The 27,660-nt window shown below is 42.5% G+C and overlaps 3 protein-coding genes across 4 annotated transcripts in view; all 3 read left to right on the top strand.

The window, feature by feature from the left end:
• Positions 1 to 9,534: 9,534 nt before the first annotated feature.
• Positions 9,535 to 10,914, top strand: LOC120104623. Its single transcript, XM_039116072.1, has 2 exons — positions 9,535 to 10,131; positions 10,665 to 10,914. The coding sequence occupies exons 1-2, from the start codon at positions 9,553 to 9,555 to the stop codon at positions 10,818 to 10,820; spliced, it is 735 nt and encodes a 244-aa protein (XP_038972000.1). The 5' UTR covers positions 9,535 to 9,552; the 3' UTR covers positions 10,821 to 10,914.
• A 409-nt stretch (positions 10,915 to 11,323) lies between these two features.
• LOC120103921 lies at positions 11,324 to 12,715 on the top strand. Its single transcript, XM_039116073.1, has 2 exons — positions 11,324 to 11,922; positions 12,455 to 12,715. The coding sequence occupies exons 1-2, from the start codon at positions 11,344 to 11,346 to the stop codon at positions 12,608 to 12,610; spliced, it is 735 nt and encodes a 244-aa protein (XP_038972001.1). The 5' UTR covers positions 11,324 to 11,343; the 3' UTR covers positions 12,611 to 12,715.
• A 4,790-nt stretch (positions 12,716 to 17,505) lies between these two features.
• Positions 17,506 to 27,660, top strand: part of LOC103705749 — a 45,945-nt gene continuing 35,790 nt past the window's right edge. For both annotated transcript variants that reach the window (XM_039116074.1, XM_039116075.1), the window contains exons 1-3: positions 17,506 to 17,831; positions 17,920 to 17,989; positions 22,199 to 22,241. In XM_039116074.1, coding sequence (XP_038972002.1) covers positions 17,711 to 17,831; positions 17,920 to 17,989; positions 22,199 to 22,241 — 234 coding nt within the window. In that variant the 5' untranslated portion in view covers positions 17,506 to 17,710. The remainder of the gene's footprint in view (positions 17,832 to 17,919; positions 17,990 to 22,198; positions 22,242 to 27,660) is intronic.

Raw genomic sequence — 27,660 nt, forward strand, 5'->3', positions numbered from 1 at the left:
TTGGGGTTTCCTTGGTTCAGGGGTGGTCTCCGGGGGGCGGTCAGGGTGAAGGGGGGGGGGGTCTTTATTCCGCTTTGGAGCTAGCCACTCTATGGTGAGTCCTTAGCAGGGAGGGTCTCCAGGTGTAGTTTTTGGGGTTATGCAGCCTAGTGATGGGGGTGATGCAGTTGGCACTATGGCTGCACGTCCGGGGTGTTGGGAAAAATTTAAATGCGCACGCGGCCCGAAATTTGGCCGCGTGCGCGTTTGAGAGGAAAAAAAAAGGTAACGCCCAGCGGGCGTTACGCATTTCATTCTGGAAACGGCCGCGGCCGCGGCCGCGTGCTCGTTTGAAAACGAAAACGCTCGTTGGTGTTTTCGTTTGCATTAAATGGGACGCGTGCGCCCGTTGGCGCACGTTCACGAGAAGAGCGCGGACGCGTCCGCCGAAAAGACCATATTGCCCCCGATTAAATCCCTATATAAACCCCTCAATTTCATCTCCTTTGGTGTACGAAAAAAATATAGAAAAATAGTGGAAAAACTCTGGAGAAATTCTTCTTCCCCTTAGCCACTTCCGATTTTCATTTTTACATTTTTATTCAGTTTTATTTTATTCTTTTCATACTGCTCTTTGCTGGATCTGCAAGTCCGATCGGGTTCGTTTTGACTTCTTCCGAGACGTGCCGAAGAAGAGGTTGTAGGGTCGTCGTATCTCCGAGAAGGATTGCCGGGTGACCCGTACGTGGGGGCAAATACTTCTTTGGGACAGCGTCTACGCGCTTCGACCTGCTTTCAATCAGGCTACTTTCTTCTACCTTTATTTTTAATTTAATATTAGTAGATTGGTAGGATTTGAAATTCTATGATATAAACTTATTAAATGCATAGATTTATTTTGTGCTAGAATAGATTTATTTTGTATTAAAATAGAATTATTTGGATGCCAAATGATATGCATGTATATTATTTCCTTTAAGATTTTTATTAATTGAATTTATAGATTTATTTATTTAGTTAGGAGATATATTGCTAACAATCCAAAGAAGTATTTGTTTTTTGTTAGTAATATATAATTAATTAAATTCTTTATTACAATTGTGGCATATTAGATTTTAATTGCAATAATTGTTTTTGCTAGCACATCATTAATAATAAATTATTCTAAAGAGTTAATAATTTGGTTAACCTCCAAGAGGTTTATTATACCTTAATTTGGACTCCTCAAGGAGTAATTTCCAGATCCCATTCAAACGGGAAATTCGGAAATTGGTTGATATATAATAATTAATCTATTGAATTGACTTATTAGATCTTAATCAATTATTCTAATAAAGAAATAAATCTTTTAATTTATCGAATTGACATCTTAATTACAATAATTGATTTGCTACAAAATTAGTAATTAATTATTCTAATAAGAAAATAAATCAATTCTACTATATATAATTTATTGAATTGATAAATTAGATTTCAATTACAATAATTGTTTTGCTAGAATTAAATTTAGTAATCAATTGTTACTAATTCGGAAAGGTCAAACAAAAAAAAATTCAAAAATTAGTTAATTCGTTTAAATTTGCATTTAGGTTATTTTAAATATTGAATTTGTGTGATTTCTAGTGATTATATCCACTAACTAATAGTGTCTAAGAAAAGCTTGTCAAAAAGGCATACGTGCCTAAGAAAGGCTGGTACTTAAGTGAGCCTAGTGCTCCACCACCAATCTGGAGCTGATCTGGCTATTAGTTTTTTGGATATATCAATTAGACATCCAAAGTTCAATATAAATATTAGTGCAATCTTTTGACATAGATTTTTTGCCTTCAATCAGGTTTCTGTCACTATTCTGTAACCCTGATCCTATGGCCTCAAACACTAGTGACCATCTTAGTGCCAAACCTGAAAAATTTGATGGCCATAACTTTAGGAGGTGGCAGAACCAAATGCGGTTCTGGCTCACCACATTAGGGTTAATCTCAGCCATAGGTGAAAGTACGACCGAAGTTGATAACGGGTCCAACCCAACTACCTCTTCCAACACTGAACATTCTGCCTCCACTAGCACACCCTCTAGGACACCTGATGAGATAGATTATCATTGTATCCATAGAATCCTAGGTGCTCTTTCTGAGAGGCTGTATGATATCTATTACACAGCCAAGAGTGCCAAAGAACTCTGGGACACCCTAAATAGCAAATATGGTCTTGATGATGCTGGGGTAAAGAGGTTCAATGCCTCCGATTTCAATAAGTTTAGGATGGTGGACTCAAAGCCTATGAATGACCAAATTCATGAATTTGAAATCCTGATCCACCAGCTTAGGGCTAATGGAACCAATTTGGATGAATCATTCCAGGTAGCCTGTTTGATAGATAAACTACCTACTTCCTGGTCTGATTTTGCTAAGACCCTGAGCCATACCCAAGGAATTCTCACCCTAACCCAAGTCTTAAACTCCATTAGAATTGAAGAGCAGCATAGGCTCAGAAATAATACCTCTACTGGACCCAAAAATAATGCATATAATGTAGAAGCTCCTCCTAAGAAAAATCAGAACCGACCCTTCCGTAAGAATTTCAAGAAGAAACCCTACAACCCTAGAAACCCTAACCACCACTACAATGGGAAGCCTATTCAATCCCAGGAGCAGAAGAAGAAGAAAGAGGAAGGTGGTGCTCGTTTCTGTTATGTGTGTGGTCGGACCAACCATTTGTCTCCACAGTGCTTCTATAAGAAGACTGCACCTCTTCAATCTAAGAAGAAGGGTCCACACACATCCAGTGCTCAAGTCAACATGGTGACTTCCGGCGCTGGCTCCTCTGAGACAGCTTTCAGGTCTGTTTCCTTCACTCCTGAAGTTAACATGACTTTACAATCACTAGATTGGTGGATTGATACCGGAGCTGGTATTCATATTTGTTCGGATCGTTCCTGGTTTTCTTCTTACCAGATCTCAAGTGGAGGAGCTGTGATCATGGCAAACAGCTCGGAGGCACGTGTGTTAGGAGTAGGACGTGTGGACTTAAAGCTTACCTCTGGAAAAATCCTGTCACTGCACGGCGTCCAATATGTTCCAGTTGTTAGGAGAAACCTCATTAGTGGTTCTTTGCTTGTCCAGCAAGGCTTTCGTATTGTTTTTAAGTCCAATAAGGTTGTAATTTCTCATGGTGTTATGTTTATTGGAAAAGGATTCCTTAGTGAAGGATTGTTCAAATTGAATGTAATAGCTCCTTCAATAAATGAAAATCCTTTGATTATGAATATAGAGCCTCCTTCTATTTGGCATGGTAGATTAGGTCATGTAAATTATAATTCAATTAAGCAACTTATGAACCTAAATCTAATACCAAAAAGTGATCTCAAGAACCATGAGAAATGTCAAACTTGTGTAGAAGCCAAACTCCCTAGGAAGCCTTTTAAATCTGTTAATAGGGATTCTGATCTATTAGAGTTGATTCATAGTGATGTTTGTGACTCTGGTAGAACTTCTAGGGGAGGTAACAGATACTTTGTAACATTTATAGATGATCTATCAAAGTTCTGTTACATCTACCTAATTAAAACCAAGGATGAGGTGCTCAGCAAATTTAAAATTTTTAAAATTGAAGCTGAGAACCAACAGGAAAAGAAAATTAAAATTCTTAGATCAGATCGGAGAGGTGAATATACATCAAATGACATAACTCAATTTTGTGAAGATCATGGAATCATTCATGAAGTGACTGCACCCTATTCTCTCCAATCAAATGGAGTAGCAGAAAGGAAGAATAGGACTTTAATGGATATGGTGAACTCCATGCTTATAAGCTCAGGAGTGCCAGAAAATTTGTGGGGGGAAGCTCTTGTTTCAGCCTGTTATATCCTTAATAGGATTCCCTCTAAAAATAATGATCTAACCCCATATGAAGTTTGGAAACATAGAAAACCTAATCTTAGCTATTTAAAAGTGTGGGGGTGCTTGGCAAAAGTAAAAATACCTGATTTTAAGAGAAAGAAAATAGGGCCTAAAACAGTGGATGCCATATTCATAGGTTATGCAGCCAATAGTAATGCCAATAGATTTCTAGTGATAAATTCAGAAGAAAGTGATATTAGTAACAACACCATCATAGAAGCCAGAGATGCAACATATTTTGAAGGCACCTTTCCACTTAAGACTAGAGTAGATAGTGGTATAGCTAGTAGCTCTAGTAAAATAAGGACAAGTGAAGTAGAAGTAGAAGCAGAACCTAAAAGGAGTAAGAGATCCAGGGTAGAGAAAACATTTGGAGATGACTTCTATACTTTTCTTATAGAGGACTCTCCAACTACCTTTGAGGACGCAATGAAATCCTTGGATTCACCTTTTTGGAGAGAAGCTGTGGATAATGAGATGCAGTCAATTATCCAAAATCATACTTGGGAATTGACTGATCTTCCTCCTGGTTGTAAAACTATAGGGTGCAAATGGATCTTTAAGAAGAAACTTAGGCCTGATGGCTCTGTAGATAAATTTAAGGCTAGATTAGCTGCCAAGGGCTTTACTCAGAGACCTGGGATAGATTTCTTTGATGTTTACGCACCTGTAGCTAGGATTACTACTATTAGAGTCCTTATAGCATTAGCCTCCATTCATAAATTAGTGATTCATCAGATGGATGTTAAGACAGCTTTTCTAAATGGAGACTTAAATGAAGAAATTTATATGGACCAGCCAGAGGGATTTAAAACCCCAGGCCAAGAAAATAAAGTTTGCAGACTAGCCAGATCTCTTTATGGTCTTAAACAAGCACCCAAGCAATGGCACTTGAAATTTGATGAAACCATAATGACATTTGGATTTGAAATCAATAGCACAGACGAATGTGTATATCATAAGAGAGTTGGACACAAATTTGTGATCTTGTGCCTTTATGTAGATGATATACTGATCTTTGGGACAGGTCTTCAGATAATTGATGAAGTAAAACAATTTTTAAGTCATAAGTTTGATATGAAAGACTTGGGACAAGCTGACTTAATTTTAAATACCAAAATAATTAGAAGTGCAAATGGAATTGAGTTATCCCAAAGTCATTATGTTGACAAGATACTCAATAAATTTAATTATTCGGATTGTCAGCCTGTCTCTACTCCCTTTGATCCCTCTACACATCTTAAGAAGAACTTAGGAACTCCTATCCTTCAAAGCCTATATGCTCAAATCATAGGCTCACTAGGATTCCTAACAAACTACACTAGGCCAGACATAGCATATGCTGTAAATAGACTTAGTAGATATACTGTTAATCCAAATAGAGATCATTGGACAGCATTAGAGAGAATTCTTAGGTATCTTAAGGGTACCAAGTCCTATAGTTTGCACTTTAGTGGGTTTCCTGCTGTTCTAGAAGGCTATAGTGATGCCAACTGGATCAGCGATACCTTAGATGTTAAATCCACCACAGGATACGTCTTTCTCCTAGGAGGTGCTGCTGTGTCTTGGAAATCCACCAAACAAACCTTAATATCTAGGAGTACCATGGAGTCTGAACTGATAGCTTTAGACACTACTAGCACTGAGGCTGAGTGGCTCAGAGATCTACTTATAGACCTTCCTGTAGATGAGTCACCTTTACCACTTGTCTCCTTACATTGTGACTGTAAATCTGCAATAGATAAGTGCAACCAAGAAAATGCCAATGTAAAAATGAACAGGCACTTAAAAGTACGTCATAAATCATTGAGATATAAATTGAAAAATAATGTTATTGCCTTGAATTTTGTAAAATCAGAAAATAATTTGGCTGATCAGCTTACAAAAGGTTTATCTAGAACAGTGGTTCTAGAGTCGTCGAGGGGGATGGGGCTTAGCCCATAAAGATAGATCACCACGGTGGGAACCCAACCTTAAAAGGTTCAATGGGTAGAAACAAACCGAAGTGTGACTAAGAGGAGCACTATTTTATGTTGTCCTCATCCCTATGGCGCTAGTGCTCATAAAAGCAAGCGGTAGGATGAGTTCGTTTGTATAACTCTTAATGAGTCCGAGACTCAAGAGGCAGGAGCTTCCTTGCTAGCATCCTTATTAGGACTCACCTATATGTGCAGTCGTGAGGCCGCGATTATGGGAAATGGGCGATTCCCTAAAAAGCACATGAAAGATACCTGCGCATGGCCATAATAGCGCAACCCGCTTAGAACCCAGATCGGGCTATATTATGTGTGTTGTTGATTTAATCTGAGCCATGGACCGAGGTTCAAGGTTAAGACCACCTTGGCTCCACAGATGTAATCAATTGTCACTAAGTGAAGGTTCAAACCGAAAGGTACCTACACCTATTACATAATATAAGATATCCAGCATTTTATTTTGATTTTAAAATTATTTAAATTTTTGTGGGGGATTGGTGGGAAAAATTTAAATGCGCACGCGGCCCGAAATTTGGCCGCGTGCGCGTTTGAGAGGAAAAAAAAAAGGTAACGCCCAGCGGGCGTTACGCATTTCATTCTGGAAACGGCCGCGGCCGCGGCCGCGTGCTCGTTTGAAAACGAAAACGCTCGTTGGCGTTTTCGTTTGCATTAAATGGGACGCGTGCGCCCGTTGGCGCACGTTCGCGAGAAGAGCGCGGACGCGTCCGCCGAAAAGACCATATTGCCCCCGATTAAATCCCTATATAAACCCCTCAATTTCATCTCCTTTGGTGTACGAAAAAAATATAGAAAAATAGTGGAAAAACTCTGGAGAAATTCTTCTTCCCCTTAGCCACTTCCGATTTTCATTTTTACATTTTTATTCAGTTTTATTTTATTCTTTTCATACTGCTCTTTGCTGGATCTGCAAGTCCGATCGGGTTCGTTTTGACTTCTTCCGAGACGTGCCGAAGAAGAGGTTGTAGGGTCGTCGTATCTCCGAGAAGGATTGCCGGGTGACCCGTACGTGGGGGCAAATACTTCTTTGGGACAGCGTCTACGCGCTTCGACCTGCTTTCAATCAGGCTACTTTCTTCTACCTTTATTTTTAATTTAATATTAGTAGATTGGTAGGATTTGAAATTCTATGATATAAACTTATTAAATGCATAGATTTATTTTGTGCTAGAATAGATTTATTTTGTATTAAAATAGAATTATTTGGATGCCGAATGATATGCATGTATATTATTTCCTTTAAGATTTTTATTAATTGAATTTATAGATTTATTTATTTAGTTAGGAGATATATTGCTAACACGGGGGACCAACTGAGCCCTAGCTCAACAGTGGCTGAGGAGGTTATGGTGGACGAGGCTCAGGAGAGTGAGGCCCTAGCTTCTCGTGTTAGTTCTGTCCTGGGGGACGGTGAGGAGAGTGACCAGAGTGTAGGATGGGGAGCTGTTGGCAGGGTGACTGGGGATCACTCTTCGGTGGTCCAATAGGTCAAAGCAGCGGTAATGCAGGTTGGCTCGGGTATGAGTGAGGGAGGTGACCGGAGGGTGGCAGTAGGCCACGACGTGGAGGTGGTCCATGAGGCTTAGGGGCAGATTGACTCCGAGGCCACACTATCAGGAGGTTGCCTATGAGGATCCTAGTATGGAACTATAGGGGGGCAGCCAAGCCTTCATTTATGTCGTCATTTAGGAGACTGGTGCAGGTCAATAGTCCAGAGATCTGCATTTTGTGCGAAACGCATCTGTCTGGAGACGGTCTTAGCCGGATGCAGCGACGCTTTGAGTTTATCTGGGAGCTGTTTGCAATAGAGGCCCAGGGCCGGTCGGGGCATTTTGGTCCTGTGGAAATGAGAGGTGGCAACCATTGACGTATTTCGACAATGCACCCAGCATGTGATTATGGTTATTTCAGAATCTCAGGCAGCTCCATGGATTCTTTATGCGGTCTACACAAGTACGGATTATAGGACTAGGAGAGTACTATGGGAGGAGATTGCCAGTCTGATCTCCCAAGGCTTTCCAACTGTTGTAGTGGGTGATTTTAATTGTATATTGTCCCCCAGTGAAAAGAGGGGAGGTAGGGCCTTCACGGATTCTCGGGATAAGAGGGAGTTTCGGAACTTTGTGTCACAAAATGCCCTGGTGGACCTTGGATACACCGGGCCACGCTTCACATGGTGTAATAATCAATCTGGTAGAGCGAGGGTTTGGAAGCGGATTGATAGGGCTCTGGGTTCCCTAGAATGGGTCCTCCGATTCTATACCTATCAGGTGAGGCATCTTCCCCGGATTGCATCGGACTTGCTTATCTCCACGGCTTTGGGCTCCAGCCATAAATCTCCTTTTTGTTTTGAGAAGAAATGGTTATCTTACCCCCAATCATGGGATATTGTGAAGTCAGCCTAGTCCATGCCAGTCCGAGGTGATGCAATGCAAAGAGTTTCTCATAAGTTTGAGCTCACCAAAAGGCGGCTTCGCCGATGGAACTGTGAGGTGGTGGGTAATATATTCAGGAGGTTAGAGGAGGTGGAGGCCTCGATTGTTGATCTGCAGGGTAAGAAGGATCAGAGTGGCGAGCTCTTGGCATCTGATATGGTAGGTTTGTGGGGACTTCTTGCCACCCACCACTCACTCTTACGACAACAAGAGGTTTTTTGGAGACAAAAGTTTAGAATACAGTGGGTCAGTGAAGGAGATCGTAATACTAGTTTCTTCCACCGATCGACTATTATTAGAAGACATAGAGGCACGATTAGATCCTTGCGAGATGAGAGGGGTCAGTGGGTGGGGGATGAGTCGATGGTTCGGGGGATGCTACTCGACTTCTTTAGATCCAGATGGACGGAGGTGGAGGATTCCTCTGGCACTGGTCGCCTTCCAACACCAGAAGTCCTTATAGGTGATATGGAAAATGAAGGCTTCGTTTGACCAGTTTTGGATAGGGAGGTGTAGCAGGCGGTTTGGTCCCTAGCGGCGGACAAGGCCCCGGGTCCGGATGGCTTCTCCCCCATTCTTTTTTTGTAAATATTGGTGCATCATTTGGAGATCAGTGATTGAGGCGGTCCAATGTTTTTTTCGACAGGCACATATGGTGGAGGGATGGAAGGCCACATATGTCACCTTTATCTCGAAGCATCAGGACGTGACTGAGCTGAGTCATTTTAGGCCCATTAGCCTATGTACAATATTGTATAAGATTGTGGCAAGAATTCTTGTGGCAAGGGTAAAGCTAGTGTTGCCGGCTATTATTTGCCAAGCACAGGGGCTTTTGTAAGAGGTAGGAATATTTCGGATAATATCATGATTGCCCAGGAAATGATGTGGGATCTTTGGAGGGCACCGAAGAGACGAAGTTTGATGGCGATTAAGTTGGATATGGAGCGAGCATATGATAGGATCCGATGGAGCTTCCTCAGACTTGTTCTGGAGAGCTACGTGGTGGGGACACCAGCCTGTCTGCCATTTAATTGTAGTTTGTCTGTTATTTTCTTGGAGTCTTGAGTTTTTAATTTACATCCAGTATTTTAATTTGAAGTTCAGTTCAAGTTATGTCAGCCCAGTCCAATTTTGGTTTGAATTTGTGTCAAGCCTAGACTAAGTCATGTTCACATGGGTTACATAATGAAACCAGCCCAAAGAACCCAATGCCAGCAACCCTATGGATCCCACCACCCCATCTCGATGTGTCCATCAAAGAACACCCATCATGTGGATCCCACGGTATCCTCTATCGCACCTCAGCCCAGTTTCACATCATTTAAGAGCTCCATCGTGAATTCCTCATCCCAACAAAGCATCCCAGCCCGGTTCTCCTCTTCCCGAAAAGGACTCCAATACAGCCCAACCGAAGCAATTGAAGACATTCCAGCCTGCAGCCGGTTCTCCCCGATTCAGCCAACGAAGGATATTCGAAATGATGCTGTGAAGAGTCCCCGTTTCCCATCGGGATTTCCCTTGCAGTTCCAGCCGAAGAAGATGAAGAGGAAGTTCAGCCTTTTTCCTCCTTTCCCGAAGCAAGAACCCAGCCGGTTCTTCTCCCAGGTTCTTCCCTTCCCGCAGAAGCTCCCAAACCGAAGAAAACCCACCCGGTTCCAAGCCCTCCAGCCGTTCCTTGAAGAATCCCAAGAGGCATCCCGTTCTTCTTCCCAAAGCATTTCAAGCTCCAAGTCTTCTCCCCAGGTGGCTCTTTCCAACATTCCAAAGTCAGCCACGTCTTCATTAAAATCCCATCACAAGATGTGCAACCGGCTTCTTCCCAAGGTATTCTTCCCACAGGTGGTTCTTCCAACACTTCAAAGCAAGCTGATTCCAAGGACTACTCTTCCCCTTTCCGAGGCACTTCCAGCAAGTCACCCATCCCCATCGAGTTCTCCCATGCAACGCTGCCAACTGTGCTTTGAAAACCAAAGAGTAATCTAGGAATTGAATCCCGAATGAATGCTGTAAAAATCGAGAATTAGTCCTTGTTATGCCTATAAAAAGGGCTTGATATTATGAATGAAGAACAGAAGCTGTTTGACAAATTGCCTGAAAGAGTTTGGTTTCCAAACCCAAGAACCTACCTTTCTTCCTTCTCTAAAATCTTTCTCTTCTAAGTGAATGCGGCTTCTCCCTGTCTTCCGCGAGTTCTTCCAGCGCAGGCGGCGCATCCACCGGCTCCTGTTCTCCTTCCGGATTCCTTTCCCGATCCGACGATCCGTCGTCCGGATTAGTTATCTTGTATTTTAAATTTGTCTTGTTCCATTTCAGTCCACACAAAAAAATAATCCCTTAAAAAAAAATCTTGTTTTCAGATCTACTCGGAGTCCACCGTGTGCCGAGACGAAAGGCGGCCCGTTCGACGATCCCGGATCTCAGGGCCTTCCTCCCTCTTCCAGGATTCCAAGTGTCGTGTCGGTGAGAATCTTTCCACTTTTATCAGGAGTAGATCGTTATTGGTAATCATGTGACAAAAAGCCCTATTTTATGCTTAACCCGGTATAATTTAAAAGTTAGATCGAGGTGCCTTAATTTTGTGTCGATTTCTTAATCGACACCGGTCCATATTTTCTTAATTTAAAAAGGAATAGAATTTTTTTGCATTTTGTTCCGCATCGTTGGTAAGGTCAGCTAAAATCTTTGACACATGAGTAACCCGAGAAGAGCTGCACCAGTTTTCCCTAATATTCTACCAGGTCCAAACCATATTTCATTCGACGGAGTCGAATTTTTTTCAGCCTGGGAGAATTGGTGGGGACACCAGCCTGTCTGCCATTTAATTGTAGTTTGTCTGTTATTTTCTTGGAGTCTTGAGTTTTTAATTTACATCCAGTATTTTAATTTGAAGTTCAGTTCAAGTTATGTCAGCCCAGTCCAATTTTGGTTTGAATTTGTGTCAAGCCTAGACTAAGTCATGTTCACATGGGTTACATAATGAAACTAGCCCAAAGAACCCAATGCCAGCAACCCTATGGATCCCACCACCCCATCTCGATGTGTCCATCAAAGAACACCCATCATGTGGATCCCACGGTATCCTCTATCGCACCTCAGCCCGGTTTCACATCATTTAAGAGCTCCATCGTGAATTCCTCATCCCAACAAAGCATCCCAGCCCGGTTCTCCTCTTCCCGAAAAGGACTCCAATACAGCCCAACCGAAGCAATTGAAGACATTCCAGCCTGCAGCCGGTTCTCCCCGATTCAGCCAACGAAGGATATTCGAAATGATGCTGTGAAGAGTCCCCGTTTTCCATCGGGATTTCCCTTGCAGTTCCAGCCGAAGAAGATGAAGAGGAAGTTCAGCCTTTTTCCTCCTTTCCCGAAGCAAGAACCCAGCCGGTTCTTCTCCCAGGTTCTTCCCTTCCCGCAGAAGCTCCCAAACCGAAGAAAACCCACCCGGTTCCAAGCCCTCCAGCCGTTCCTTGAAGAATCCCAAGAGGCATCCCGTTCTTCTTCCCAAAGCATTTCAAGCTCCAAGTCTTCTCCCCAGGTGGCTCTTTCCAACATTCCAAAGTCAGCCACGTCTTCATTAAAATCCCATCACAAGATGTGCAACCGGCTTCTTCCCAAGGTATTCTTCCCACAGGTGGTTCTTCCAACACTTCAAAGCAAGCTGATTCCAAGGACTACTCTTCCCCTTTCCGAGGCACTTCCAGCAAGTCACCCATCCCCATCGAGTTCTCCCATGCAACGCTGCCAACTGTGCTTTGAAAACCAAAGAGTAATCTAGGAATTGAATCCCGAATGAATGCTGTAAAAATCGAGAATGAGTCCTTGTTATGCCTATAAAAAGGGCTTGATATTATGAATGAAGAACAGAAGCTGTTTGACAAATTGCCTGAGAGAGTTTGGTTTCCAAACCCAAGAACCTACCTTTCTTCCTTCTCTAAAATCTTTCTCTTCTAAGTGAACGCGGCTTCTCCCTGTCTTCCGCGAGTTCTTCTAGCGCAGGCGGCGCATCCACCGGCTCATGTTCTCCTTCCGGATTTCTTTCCCGATCCGACGATCCGTCGTCCGGATTAGTTATCTTGTATTTTAAATTTGTCTTGTTCCATTTCAGTCCACACAAAAAAATAATCCCTTAAAAAAAATCTTGTTTTCAGATCTACTCGGAGTCCACCGTGTGCCGAGACGAAAGGCGGCCCGTTCGACGATCCCGGATCTCAGGGCCTTCCTCCCTCTTCCAGGATTCCAAGCGTCGTGTCGGTGAGAATCTTTCCACTTTTATCAGGAGTAGATCGTTATTGGTAATCATGTGACAAAAAGCCCTATTTTATGCTTAACCCGGTATAATTTAAAAGTTAGATCGAGGTGCCTTAATTTTGTGTCGATTTCTTAATCGACACCGGTCCATATTTTCTTAATTTAAAAAGGAATAGAATTTTCTGCATTTTGTTCCGCATCACTACGGCTTCCATAGGACTTGGATAGATTGGGTGATGGGATGTGTTTAAGGGCCTAGTTTTTCTATTTTGGTCAATAACACACCATCACCTTTCTTTCGTTCCACTATGGGGTTGAGGCAGGGGTGTCCACTATCCCCATTTTTGTTTATTATGTGCTCGGATGTTTTGTCTCGGGCCTTACGTGAGGTAGTGGCCACTTGTGCCTTGGTAGCCTATGTTCCTACTCTAGGAGCTAGACCTATCTCTCACATCCTCTTCGCTAATGACTGTCTTCTAGTAGTGAGGGCTAGGGCGAGGGAGGCACGAGTTCTTAGAAGAGTGATAGCTGATTATTGTCTAATATCTGGGCAGCGAGTGAATCTTTCGAAGTCAGCCATTACGTTTAGCCCGAGTACGGAGCATGGTGTTCGTGGGGAGATCAGGGGGATCCTTGAGATATCGGAGTAGGAGGGAGCTTGGAGCTATCTGGGGGTACCTATTACTGGTAGGAGGCTACGGGTCTCGGAGTGCTCTGGCCTCGTGCAGCGGGTTCAGAGCAGGCTAGAGGGCTGGCGAGCTCCATCTCTCTCCATGATGGGTAGATTGACCCTGGTTAGGTCAGTGCTGAACTCAATACCTATATACCTTATGGCCAACACAGTTGTACCGCAGACGGTGTTGGCTAGGATCGAACGGCTCCTTCGGAGTTTCCTTTGGGACTCCTTGGGGGGGGTGCATTTGGTCGACTGGGAGAGCGTGTGCCGGCCTCTACGGGAGGGTGGCTTCAGTGTGCAGTCTCTTCGGGCAAGGCGAGAGGCCATTATTGCCCGTCATGCCGTACGGTTTGTGCTGGAGCCTCAGGAACTCTAGAGTCAGGTTATGGCAGCTAGATATGGTCATGTGGGGTCTGCGGAGATGCTTCGGCGTAGACGCACGATCTTCTTTATGTGGTGAGAGATCGAGAAGTATTTGCCGATTGCTATGACCAACACTAGATGGCTGATAGGGGATGGGAGGAGCACCGATGTGGCAGGGGATACGTGGGTGGATGCATTGCCCTTGAGCCTATGGCCGACTATGGTTAGTACATAGGTGGGCAATGGACTACGAGTGTTTGACCTGCTTAGTCTTGAAGGTGGTCCGTGGGATGGTGATAGACTGCGGCGGCTTTTCGAAGAATCCCTTGTAGCACAGGTACGATCTCTTTCGGTACCTGAGTGTGGGGGTCCGGATGTCAGGGTTTGGCAGTTTTCATGTAGGAACAGGGTTAGGGTGGGGAATGTTGCTCGAGTTCTGCAGCAGGATCTCGAGGCAGGCCCGGACTATGCTTGCGTCTGGCAACTCGGCCTTCACCCGAGACTGGTTTTGTTTCTTTGGAAGGTGGTCTGGGATCTCCTACCGATGAGATCGGTACTCAATGACCGTGGGGTGAGGATTCCCCCCCGGTGTCCGACGTGTGATGTTGACGAGACAGTTGAGCATGTGCTGCTACAGTGTGTGTGGGCGAGGAGGACCTGGTCTCTCGCAGGGTTCCCACAAGACGACTGGGGACTGAGGGATCAGTTCTTACTGGTCATCCGATGCTAGTCTGCCAGGCCCCAGCTGCGCCTAGTGGCTATTAGAGCTATGTGCATTGCTTACTAGATCTGGCTGGCAAGGAATGTTAGGATCTTTGGCGGACACCGTATGTCGCCGAGATATGTGGTAGAGTATGCGTCTGTACAGGCAGAGGAGCTTAGTTATGGGACCTCGTCAGGTAGACCTTTGATAGTTCGGGATATCTGGGACTCCCATTTTGCTCACGCGACGCCTCGTTTGGTGTTCTTCACGTGGGAGCCCCCACCCCCGAGCTTCCTCAAGATTAACTTTGACGGGTCGGTATTGGATGGTGGATGTAGAGGGGTCGCTGGGTTCGTTATTAGGGATCTGAGCTCTCGTGTAGTAATGGTGTTAGATGTATGCCCTAGAAGCCAATCTGGCGGACACATTATTAATTCTGGAACATAAATTTGTACTTAACTTTATTATTATTGAATAATAAATGGGCATCTTTTCATTCATATTGTTTATGTGTCTATGAATCGTCCAAGGAATTAATAAGATAATGATACATATTCTCAAGAGTTGAGAATTTGAGCCATGTATCATTGGTGATTAATTGCTAAATGCTCCTGATCAATGGATCATCACGAGGACGGTGATCGATCCGATCAGTGCACAGATCGCTTTCCTTATGGATGGACGAGACTCGAGTCCACAGTGTAGGGACACTGAAGTGATAGTGTAGGTGCTTGTTAGAGAACAAGGGTACTGAACGTGACCAAGACAAGAAGTCACTTGGATGTCTATCCACTTGTCAGTGACTTGCTTGATGTTGCAGTAGTGTGACTGGTCCTTTGACTTGCGGTGCTTCGGCTATTCACAGTGAGGTTATTGTAGTTTGACTGCACATACACATGGTCTCTAGTTATATAGGTCCTTATAGAGTAGATTGGCTGCAATAGGTTCACTGTAGGAGTAGGGTATGCACCTACATGGAATCTATCGACCTTGATAGATGAGGAGTGATCCTATGTGATTTATTAGACTGAGTTCTAAGACCTTGGCCAGGGCAGTAATATAAAGTGGAGAAAGAGTTTTCCACTCTCGAACTCAAGTCGAATAAATCTAGACATATGACAGACGACGGGGTTTGACGAGTTATCCATGACCTCCGGTCTGTAGGGATCCACGATAGAAGGACTGTATCATACGATAACTGCACCTAGATATTCATCATTCTATTCTGCTGGGTAGCCACTACATACTGCTAGGTGTCACTGGTGGATGGTGAGACTCACAGGGATCATCTTGGTGGTCGATAATTCTTAGTGAGTTGAGTTGGAATTGTTTCAACCCATTGAAAGGAGTTTTCAATGATATTGTGATAGAGATCGCAATATATCTCACTACCAGTCAGAATAGAACCTATGGGGTCACACACATTAGAGGTATTGACCGATCCGATGGTTGAATGTGATTAGGAATCACAAATAATCAATTAGATTGATAAATGGATAACCCGCTAAGAGTTAGTGGTTAGAAGAAGGAATAATTGTAATCGGATTGCAATTTAATTTAATTAATTGGATTTAATTAATTGGACTTGATTATGAATCCTACTTGGAGTGGGATTCATAAAGTCCTAATTGGATTAGGATTTTAATTAAATTAGAGTCCTACTTGGAATAGGATTTCTAAAGTCCTAATTGTCTTAGGGCTGAAATTTGAATAAGTCCTAATTAATTTTAATTTTAATCTAATTAATTAAATGACTCCTAATTGGATTAGGATTGAAGAGTTCAATTGAGTCATGGTTCAATTAAATTCTAATTGGATTAGGATTTGGAGGAATTAAATTGGGTGCACTTAGTCCTATTTTGAATAGGATTGGACCTAGAACTAGTCCTAACCCAATCCCCACTTAATTTGATTAAGTGGGGCTAACCAAATGGGAGAAGAGGGAGGGGCCTACACCCCTCCCTTGGCTGGTGGCGTGAAGGAAAAAGGAGGGGCCACCCCCCTCCTAATTTGAATTCACAAAGAGATAAAGATGAGCTCCTAAAATTTAGGAGCCCATCTCTATCCACACACCATAAAAGAGGGGTTCAAAGGGGCTACGAATTTTTCATGATTTTTCTTGGGATTTTTGGCAGCAAGGAACCATCTCCCATTCCTCCATTCAACCACAAGAGCAAGGGAAGAAAATAAAGGTGGCGTCATCTCCTTTCTCTTCTTCTTTTGGTTCTAGCGCAAGGGAAAGTAAAAGGCTGCGAAGAGCCTTTGTTTCTTCTTCCTTGGCATTTCCTTCTTCTTCCTCCTCTCAAGCCAATCAAAGGTTGATTCAAAGGAGAGGACCTCAGCCATCTAAAGCCATCTCTGCAAGGGAGCTAGCACCCCGGGGAGATCCAAAGGCTTCGATCGACTCACTATCTCGTGTGGATACCCGTAGAGGCCGGACACGTGTGCGGCTTCCATCGAACCTTCTACAAATCCACGTAAATCAGATTTGTAGAGACCATCTACCCGCACAAGGTGAAGATCTGATCTTCTTAATGATTTTAAAATGGTTTAAAATAATTTAATTCTAATCTATCTACAAACGAAAGTTTTTTAAAATACGTTCATGCGATGAACGGATCCCGCATATGTTTTTCCGCTGCAATCTGAAAATTATTTCGAAATTTTCATGGCATATGAGGGATGCTAACAAACGGCTGATGGCTGTCAGCTAGTAGAGACCCCGGTTCCTAGCGCCGAGCTGAGGGCTGCATGGGAGGGCCTTCGATATGTGCGGCGAGTATTGCAGGCCCACTCCATTATTATGGAGGGCGACTCGGCCACTATTATAGGGTGGATCCAGGAGGGTCTGAGGGAGTCGGGGTGGGATCATCCCCTACTTCGAGATATTTGGGCTATGGATAGAGATGGGGACACCTTCCTAGCCATACATGTTTATAGGAAGGCTAATGAAGCCGCTGATTAGATGGCATCTTATGTGACCAGTCACTCAGGCGGTACTTTATGGATGCACGGAGGAGAGCTGTCTATGGCTTTCCGTGATATAGTATTTTCTAATTTTATTGGATGTCCTCGTACTCGAGTACTGTGAGACATCCGTCTAAGAAAAAAAAAAAATCTTATAATGGCCGTTTTATTGGCCCATGGGCGTCGTAGTATTTAACTATTTTCCACCCTGCCGTTTGCCGGTGCCAGTTTATTCAAGCACGCGACGGGACGTCCTCGATTTCGTGACTCCCTCGCCGATTTTCGAACTATATCTGGACGTTACACCGCCTATAACTTGGGAACCGGCATGCTCACACGTAGATAGAAACCTCCCTATCTTTCTCGTCTCTTTTTCATTTTCCTGAAACCCTACTTCGCTAGGGTTCTCGCGTTCCCTCTCCCCCTCTCTTACCTCCCCCATTGGAAATGGCAGTCTCTATTCCTCCGGTTCTAAAACGCTACTCGTTTCCTCTTTTCCTCTTTACCCTCGGCCTCTTCTTCCAGATCGCCGTTCTCCCTTCCTCCTTCCCCCCCACCCATTACCAGGGTAAGTCGACTGCTGTTAGGGTTTCTGGTGAAGTTTGCTTTCTTCTTTTCTGCTGCAATGACCGTTCTGGTACTTGGTTCTTGGCCAGTGCTCGGCGTGAAGAGGTATGCATCTGTTGAAGAAGTCACAGAAGCGTATGACAAACTTTCAACCAAATGGTACTCTCCTCATCTTTATATGATATATGCTTTCCTTTTCACTTAATTACTCTCATCTTTATGGTTTCTTTGTTTGTGAGTTAGCTAATTCTTTTCTTTGCTGCAACCGATCCTGTTACCCTGGAGATTTAACTAAAAGAACACTTTTTAATTTTGATAAACTTTCGATCTTGTAGATGCTATCATTCTTTTGATTTAGTTGGGATCTTTCTTTAGTGTGCACGCGATTCTTGTCTTTCTGAGTCCATTACTAATCAGAAGCATTTCGTGGAGAAGAATCTTTTCTTGATTTGTTTGCATTTGTTTGAATTATCTGGAACTCCATGTGCCCTATGAGAATCATAAAATTGACACAAAATGCTGATATTATATCTCCCGACAAGAGGAATATCTCAATCCTAATGGATTGATGAGCTTTTGTAGCAGAGGTAGGGCCCTTCCATAGTTCATCTTTGCATTTTGGTGCTTAATCTTCAGGTCATGTTTCTTTCTGCTTGTTTGGATTGCTCAATACCCCCCTGATTGTTGTAACAGTCTTTCCAAGACTGACAGTGATAGATATTAGGTAAATTAATTCGAACATCTGAATCTGTTAGGTCTATTTTGTCCTCAGGAATTCTACCTAAGGAGCATTGCATGACTGCAGCAAGAATTTATAATTGATCTCTTAAGTTAAATATGGCCTTGAGGCTTGGGTGGCTTTTTCCACCTCTTCTTTTTCCCCTCTTAATCTCTATTCTCTGACCTATTATATTCATCTTTTTAAGGTCTCTCATTCATTTTTTTTGGTATTAGAGCTGGAGCATTCTACTTTGATTCAATAGACCAAATTCATTCCTTCTTTCATTTAGTTGAGGTCATCAAGTTTAAGATAATACTAGGAAGAGTAAGTTCCTTCATCTACTTAGCCAAGGAATGATTAGTTTTTTTTTTAAATAAATTTTGTGCATATATCAGGAGCATGCATATGCTGAGTCAAGGGATTGACAAATGAGTTAGTGGTCTTAAAAAGGCCTTCCAGTTGGCATAAATGGCATAAACTCACAATTCATTTTCAAAGCTTCATTGACAAGATTATGTTGTTGTCCTTTCGTAGCATGTCCTTTTTAGATTACATCTATCGATGCGGCAAAACCATTTTCTTTTTCTAAATCTTTTATAATTGGAAGTCTTGGAAAGCTTGATCTTTAAAGTTTAAATGGTCCTTTGAGGTCCTGTGCAAATCTTCTTGTTAGCAATGAAGATCTTAAAGAGGATAATGCAATTAAAATGGGAATAATTGCTACATCAGTCTATAAGGGTATTGAAAATCATATGTAAGAGCAATGCAATTATGGTATGGGTATCCAAGGAAATCATATTATCGTATTATTGTTCATCTTCTTCACCAAAATAAGATCCTCAACCATGAACTGCTTAAAGGAGTTATGTTCTATGGAGTTCCATCATGTTGATAGAAACCATAAGAGGGAAAGGCAGAAAAGGGAGGAATTGGGAAAAGAAAGATAAAGGAAAAGTGGTGGAATTTACCGCTATACTTCAATTGACTTTAACTTGAAATCAAGTTTCCATGCTTCTTCTTGAGAACCGGGATGGGAGGAAGCTTGGCTGAAAATCAGGGGGAGGGCAGGAGTTGAACCTCGATCACTAGTATCCAAGACCTTCTGACTTCACCAGCTTTGTTATTTGGCACCCTTAAGTTTCCATGCTTCATACAATCGACCTATGTTCTATTCTACTTATTTAGACATAGGATGTTACATGCTTTAACTCCCTGTAAAACTTAATTACTAGTACCACTCTCTATAATAAAATTACAATATTTGAAGGAAAACCTAAGAACCACTTTCGCTTTCTAAGAGACAAATAAACCAATAAAAGTAATAAGAACTTAGCCACCAAGTACTCAATACATATGGGGGAAAAGAAAAGAAAAAGAGAGATGAGAGGGGCAATCATAGAAAGAAGAGAAAAATGGGACAAGTGTGTGTTGGTGGCTGGAGGGACACTATATAGTTAGAGAAAGTAAAGAGAGGGATATGCTGCATCAGCCCTCTCTTAAGTTGTGAAATGTGGATCCTTCAATGCCCTCTCATGAGCCCAACAGATATGGGTGATCTTGTATAACAATGTATAGCATAAAGATATAAAAGTTTCCTTATTGAAAGTACAAAGAATAAACTTGTAGCATAATAATTTTTTTGCTTGGGATTCATGTATGTGATAGGTGTCTATGTGGTTGGTTATCACAAGAGGGTAGACAAGACCAGGTGCCCATCCAACTGCCTATGCAACAAGGTATTTGACTTTTTTTTCTTAAAAAAAAAAATGGGGAAGGGTATACGACTTTTCCAGGTTATTGAAAACTCGCTCTGAAAATGCCATAACTCCTCCATCGAGATTCATAACCCCTTGCAACAGCCACCATATTTTCATATCTCAACTTATATATTCTTTCAATTGTGCTGTTAGGTACTTCATAGGCCACCTATGCCCACTATTTCCACACATGTACATACATGCATTCATACATACATGCATATATACATATATGAATGCATGCATTTATACATACAACCAGAAATCTTGCAACAACCCTCTATAATCCTTTAAACAGCTCTCTCTCTCTCTCTCGCACACGCACACGCGCACACACATGCACACATACGCATAGAGACAGACACATACAACCAGAAATCTTGCATACAACCCTCTACAATCCTTCAAATAACTCCCCGGCTATTATACTTATAAGCCTGCTCAACTTCCCTCGATTTACCAACTACAGTCCTTAGATCCTCGCACCTTGTATCACTAAAGCCTGTTTTCCCTATAATTCCTACATCAATTGCATGTTAGAAACATAAATTGTCTTAATGTGATAGTAAACAAGGATTGAGTTATCATTAGCTAACGTGGTAGTTTAGCACAGCGTCATTGGCATTGATAAGGTAAGTACTGTACCATGCCATGCTGTTTTGTGCCAGCAATTTGCATGCTTGGCATGCAGTGGTAGAGCAGCATGTCAATTACTGGAACGCAACCAGCTGGTGTTGCATGCAGGTAAGGCACTAGACAGTATGTGCAATGCCATGCTGAGCACCATTTAAATCCATGATAATAGTTATATCTAAGCTAACTTGTTAGCAAGAAAGACTATTGAAATGCTTTGATAATTGCACTGACCAATACTTTGAAAGACGAAACAGATAATATAATATCTTGTTATTATTTGTTGTCTTATTGACATTACACAAACTATAAGGTATTTGTGGTGTTGTTCCTATTTATAATAGGAGGAACGATAGTCTTTCTTTCAAATCTAAGTAAAACTTATTTGTTTTAAATAATCAGTTATAAATATTTCAAAATTTAGTATATTTCAAAATTTAGTATATGCATTATTTCCGAAGTATAATGGCTTTTCTTGGTCAGAAGTGATCATCCACATCTACTACTTACGAGTTTCACTAGATCTATTTGGGAGGCTGTTCCATTAATTAGCAAAAATGCACGAGTCACGATGGAATTATTTTTTGTTGACATTGCTTTTGAATAATGATATAAAAATATTTCTGAAAATGTTTTCCTCATCACATAGCATTGTCTTTATCTTGGATATTCTTAATATCCTCAAGTAATGGAGCAACTTTTTCAATGAAGCATTTTAAATATCATTACATATGCATAGTTGACTCTTATTCTCCAATTTAATTAAAATTAGGAAATAAAAAACCTTTAATAAGAATAATAATTTTATAGTGATGATGAAACATTATACCGTCTATTTGTTTTTGTCTGATGATTTCTTCATTGTCATTAGCTTCTATTAAGGGCAAGAGCCTCAAGAGTCAAGAAGAACCAATCTTTTTTTAGTTCATTCATCAAAACTTCCATCTAGGATCTTTCTTACCAAATATCATTATTTTGATTAAGTTTGATAGATGGCTCCATTAGAAATTGCCAACTTGGCCTTGGTCATTTGGATGGCACCTTTCTCCTCGGCATGTGCACTGGACAGAGGTTCTAGATTCAATTTGGAAGGTTGCGATGCCACCATTATTTAAAAAGAAAAGAAACTGCATCATGAATTTACTTAATGACACAGTTCGGACCTTCACAGCAATTTTCTTTGTGTGGCCTACCGCTAGATGGTCCTTTTAGTCCAAGCATAACATTTGGATTCATGTGGATTTATTGACATTTCAGGTTCTCAGGCTCAACGCCCCCAACTACTATAGAATTCATCAAGGTTAGTTTTTCATTTCATTTTCAAATTCGTGACACTTCAAAAATTCATAAATCATGAGTCCATTTTTAAATGATTACTGTGGTCATTGAATTTATTTAAATATTTTTGTTATGGTGTCAATTAAATGTATAGTTGTTAGAAATGTGGTTTGTAATATAAGCCTATTAGTGATATGTAATGTTAGACTTATGGTTTAACTGATAAGATATCTTGAACTGCCTATACTTAGTTAATCTTTTTAATGTATGAATTAGTACGGACCCTTTTAAATCATAATGAATTGACATGAGAACCTTTAAATTGTAGATGCAGTTATTAAATATTTTTGTTATGGTGTCAATTAAATGTATAGTTGTTAGAAATGTGGTTTGTAATATAAGCCTATTAGTGATATGTAATGTTAGACTTATGGTTTAACCGATAAGATATCTTTAACTGCCTTTACTTAATTTATCTTGTTAATGTATGAATTAGCACAGACCATTTTAAATCATAATGAATTGACATGAGAACCTTTAAATTGTAGATGCAGTTATTACATTGGTTTTCTATAAACGAATATCACAACATGATCCTCATAAATTGAGTGTTGCATGCAGGTGCTTTTGTACATTTATGATTGCAACGATGCTTATATGATTCAAGAGTATTGTTTTAGGCTGTGTTTTGTTGTGGAATGAATGCTAGATTATGGGGTTATTCTAGTGAAACTATTTTGTAAAATTGGGAATGGATGTGGAATTTCTTGTTTTGGTCAAAATGTTATTTCCAGCATAAGTGTTTCTTCTAATTGGAGTAGCCACCTTCTACCCAATTTTTTCCCATTTCCTATGCCTACCTAGTCGATGATTCTTGAAGATATTCTCTCCTTTCTCCTTTCCTCCTTTTCCCTTTGTAATTTATTATTACAGGCAAATTTATGACAACAACAATATTATATGCTATGTAATATAACATTTCTATAATAACAACATAATTGGTATATGGTATGTGAGATATGATTATATTAGAGGAGTTGTAGGAGTTGCACAAATTAAGGATAAAGTGATGGATATTCAATTGAGATAGTATGCAAATGAATTGTGAATATCTAATGGATTTGAACTTTTGTTGAAGGATGTAGAAAGAGGAGGGGAAGATTGAAGGGAATATGAATGGCAGTAGTCAAAAGGATATAGAAAAGCTTGAAAAAACATTAGAGGCAATTGTTGATAGGAATGCCGGGAGAAAGAGGATTCTTAAAGGATTATTGAAGAAAAGAATGAAGGTGAAGGGTCTAAAAGATATGCAAGGTATTGAAGAGTGTGAGGAATAAAAAGAGATAGCCAGATGGTGTTGTCGGCGCCCACGCCGGAACCCACTCACACCAGCGCCGCCACCGACGTCGGACAAGCAAGAGAGATACAAACGGATAAGCACTCTCTCGCTCCCTCGACTCCGGACTCAAGGATCACCTCTTCGCTCCGCCTACGAAGGGCAAAAGATTACCCCGTGGTATCAGTAGGGTAAAACACTTGAGCACCGCAACGGATTATCAAAGATCAAAGGAAGAAGAAGGAAGAAAATAGCAAAGCAAACACAAAGATGTAACGAGGTTCGGCTACAAATAGCCTACGTCCTCCACCGCTCCAAATCTCAATAAGGATGAACTGATTACAGAGATAGCACACACCCGAACGATCACAAGCGATCGATCTACAAGAGATTCACACAGAATTCCCTTTGCACAAGAAGTAGGATCCCAATCCTCTTCTTCTCTAGAACCCTAGCCTCACAAACAAGAGTCTCTCTCAAAATACGGCCAATCCCTTAACCCTAGGGCTCTCATGAGTCCTATATATAGTCTCAAGACCTTCAGATGATCATAGCCGTCGAAACGCCAACAAAACACCAAAAAGAAACTCATCCGTATGATTTCCCGCGAGCCCGAGTCGACTCGGCTGAAGTCCGAGTCGACTCTGGCACGTCTGAACAACTTCCAGTTTAACTGGCACGATCTCGAGTCGACTCCACTGTATCTCGAGTCGACTCGACGATGCTCCGAGTCGACTCGACTGTAGTTCGAGTCGACTCTGACAGTCCAGACAGAAACATGGTTTTTGCGGCTTTCTCCTCTCGGGTCGACTCGACAGACCTCGAGTCGACTCGACTGTTCCCGAGTCGACTCGACTGTAGCTCGAGTCGACTCCGACAGTCCACCAGACGGAACTATTCAGAATTGATTCTCCTTCAATTCTCTTCATCACTAAAGGTCTCCACATACCCCAACAATCTCCCACTTGGAGACCTTGGGTATATTCTCTTGTTACTTGGTTCTCCTCTGTGCTCCTACTGAAACTGGATCATCCTAGTGAAATCGGTACGATGCCTCCTCAACGTCTTCAAGCATGAAGACCAGCAGAAGCTGAACAGCTCCTCAGCTTCTCCACCGTGACGACCTTCGTCAACATATCTGCAGGATTCTGACTTGTATGAATTTTCTCCAACTTGACGAGTCCCTGCTCGAGCAATGACCTCACGAAGTGGTACCGTATGTCAATATGCTTCGTCCTTGAATGAAAAGCTGAATTCTTCGCCAGATGAATTGCACTTTGACTGTCTGAATATAACATGCAATCCTTCTGTTCCTTCCCAAGCTCCTTCATCAAGCCTTGAAGCCATATTAGTTCCTTGCATGCCTCTGTGGCTGCCACATACTCCGCCTCCGTAGTCGACAATGCAACAATTGGTTGCAACCTGGAAATCCAACTGACAGCTCCACTGCCCAAGGTGAACAAGTACCCTGTCGTGCTTCTCCTGCCGTCCAAGTCCCCTGCCATATCTGAGTCCACATAGCCCTGTAACCGGATCTCAGAACCTCCATAGCACAATGACATGTGCTCAGTGCCTTTCAGATACCTCAGTATCCATTTGACCGCGCGCCAATGCTCCAAGCCTGGGCAGCTCATGAAGCGACTCACAACTCCCACTGCTTGAGCAATGTCTGGTCTTGTACACACCATAGCGTACATCAAGCTCCCCACTGCCGATGCATACGGGATTTTTGACATATTGAGCTCCTCCACCCGCGTCTTCGGACTTTGCCCTTTTGAGAGCTTAAAATGGGCACCCAGCGGTGTGCCAACAGGTTTGGCACCCTCCATGCAGAATCTCCTGAGTACTCGGCTGATGTACTCCGCCTGAGATAGTCTGAGGATATGTTTAGACCTATCTCTGCTGATCCGCATCCCAAGGATCTGTTTTGCTGCTCCTAGATCCTTCATTGCAAATTTTCTTGACAGCTTCAGCTTCAATTTTGCAATCTCATGCATGCTAGCTCCTGCAACTAACATGTCATCAACATACAATAGCAAGATAATGTAAGATGTACCGAAGTCCCGGAAGTAGCAACAGTGATCCTCCTGACATCTCCTGTATCCTATCTCAAGCATGTAACTATCGAACTTGAGATACCATTGTCTGGGTGCCTGTTTCAAATCATAGAGGCTTTTCTTTAGTTTGCAGACTAAGTCACCCGTGCCAGCTGCAATGTATCCCTCCGGCTGCTGCATATATATCTCCTCATCGAGATCTCCGTGGAGAAAGGCCGTCTTCACATCAAGCTGCTCTAAGTGAAGATCCTCTACTGCCACCATGCTCAGCACCGCTCGAATAGTACTCATCTTGACTACAGGAGAAAAGATCTCTGTGAAGTCGATACCTGCTCTCTGCTGAAATCCTTTTACAACCAGCCTGGCCTTGTATCGCTTCTTCCCGCCTTGCTCTTCCTTCAGCCTGTAAACCCATTTGTTTGACAGTGCTTTCTTCCCCTTGGGCAGATCCACCAAATCCCACGTTTGATTCTGCTCCAATGACTTCATCTCATCATCCAGGGCCAACTCCCACTCCTTCCTGGTATCAACCTCCAATGCCTCCGTGAAGCATTCAGGTTCGCCATTATCTGTGAGCAGCAAATAACTAAGAGTCCCATCATACCTTTGAGGAGGCTTCCCATGAGTACTACGAGTGGACCTTCTTAGTTGTGGAGGGGGTGCCAATGCTTCAGGTTCTTGCTCTGACTGAGTCTTCTGACCAGAATTTGTAGACTCCTCTTCAGGATCCACAAAACACGGCTCAACAGGTTTTGTTTCTGATTCAGTGCTCTGCTGCATTTTCTCATTGAATACCACATCATTACTACGAATGATCTTCTTGTGTTCGGGATCCCAAAGCCGGTACCCAAACTGTTGACCTCCGTATCCAACGAAAATACACTTCTTTGATTTGGCGTCTAGTTTGCTTCTTTGACTGGAATCAACATGGACATAACTGGTACAACCGAATACTCGTAAGTGCGCCAAATCAATCTTCTTCGCTGTCCATGCTTCCTCAGGAATCCCAAATTCAAGTTTCTTTGATGGCCCTCTGTTGATCAAGTAGGCAGCAGTGTTAACTGCTTCCGCCCAAAACTGCTGTGGCAATCCAGCATGTATCCTCATACTCCTGGCACGCTCATTAATTGTTCTGTTCATCCTTTCAGCAACTCCATTTTGTTGTGGTGTTCCTGGAACTGTCCTCTGCCTGACGATCCCAGCATCTGCACAGTAGTCCTCAAACTCCCTGCTACAATACTCACCACCGTTGTCCGATCTCAGGCATTTCAACCTCTTTCCTGTCTCGAGTTCTACCATCGCCTGCCATCTCCTGAAGACCCCAAATACCTCTGACTTGTGCTTCAAGAAGAACACCCAAAGCTTCCTGGTAGCATCATCAATAAAAGTAACATAGTACTGAGATCCACCAATGGAAGAAACTGGTGCAGGCCCCCACACGTCCGTGTGCACGAGATCTAGCTTTTCTTGCTTCCGAGGTTTACCTTCTTTGTTGAATGAAACACGCTTCTGCTTTCCGAGAACACAATCCTCACAGAAGTCCATCTCAACACTCCTGAGACCCTGCAGCTTTCCCAACTGGTGCATCACCTCCAGTCCCTGATAACTCATGTGCCCAAGTCTACAATGCCATAACTTGGTGTCCACATCTGCTGCAACAACTCCAATAGAGTTCTCCGTGCCGTTGGTGCAATAAAGTGTCCCAACCTTCTTGCCACTAGCCACCGTCAACGAACCTCTGGATATCTTCCACTGATCAGCTGTGAAAGTAGCCTTGTACCCCTGGCTCGCCAACTGTCCAACAGAAATCAGATTCCTCTGCAGTTGAGGCACGTGCCGTACGTCCTCAAGCTCAAGTGAAGATCCAGAAACCAACTTCACTTCCGCGCTTCCCCTTCCTTGTATGGTGCAAGGCTCTCCATCCCCTAGGTAGACTTTGCCAAAGTCTCCCTTCTCATATCCTCCAAGAAGCTTCCGTTGGGATGTAGCATGGAAAGACGCGCCCGAGTCTATCACCCAAGACTCGTCACAGGTAGACAAAGATAGAA

This window comes from Phoenix dactylifera, unplaced genomic scaffold (genome assembly GCF_009389715.1).
Source record: "Phoenix dactylifera cultivar Barhee BC4 unplaced genomic scaffold, palm_55x_up_171113_PBpolish2nd_filt_p 000051F, whole genome shotgun sequence".
Classification (NCBI taxonomy): domain Eukaryota; kingdom Viridiplantae; phylum Streptophyta; class Magnoliopsida; order Arecales; family Arecaceae; genus Phoenix; species Phoenix dactylifera.

Coding starts and splice junctions, on each gene's coding strand:
- LOC120103921 (XM_039116073.1), top strand. CDS start 11,344: ATGTGTCCATCAAAGAACACCCATCATGTGGATCCCACGGTATCCTCT. Junction 11,923..12,454: donor GCAACCGGCTTCTTCCCAAG/GTATTCTTCCCA, acceptor TCTTGTTTTCAG/ATCTACTCGGAGTCCACCGT.
- LOC120104623 (XM_039116072.1), top strand. CDS start 9,553: ATGTGTCCATCAAAGAACACCCATCATGTGGATCCCACGGTATCCTCT. Junction 10,132..10,664: donor GCAACCGGCTTCTTCCCAAG/GTATTCTTCCCA, acceptor TCTTGTTTTCAG/ATCTACTCGGAGTCCACCGT.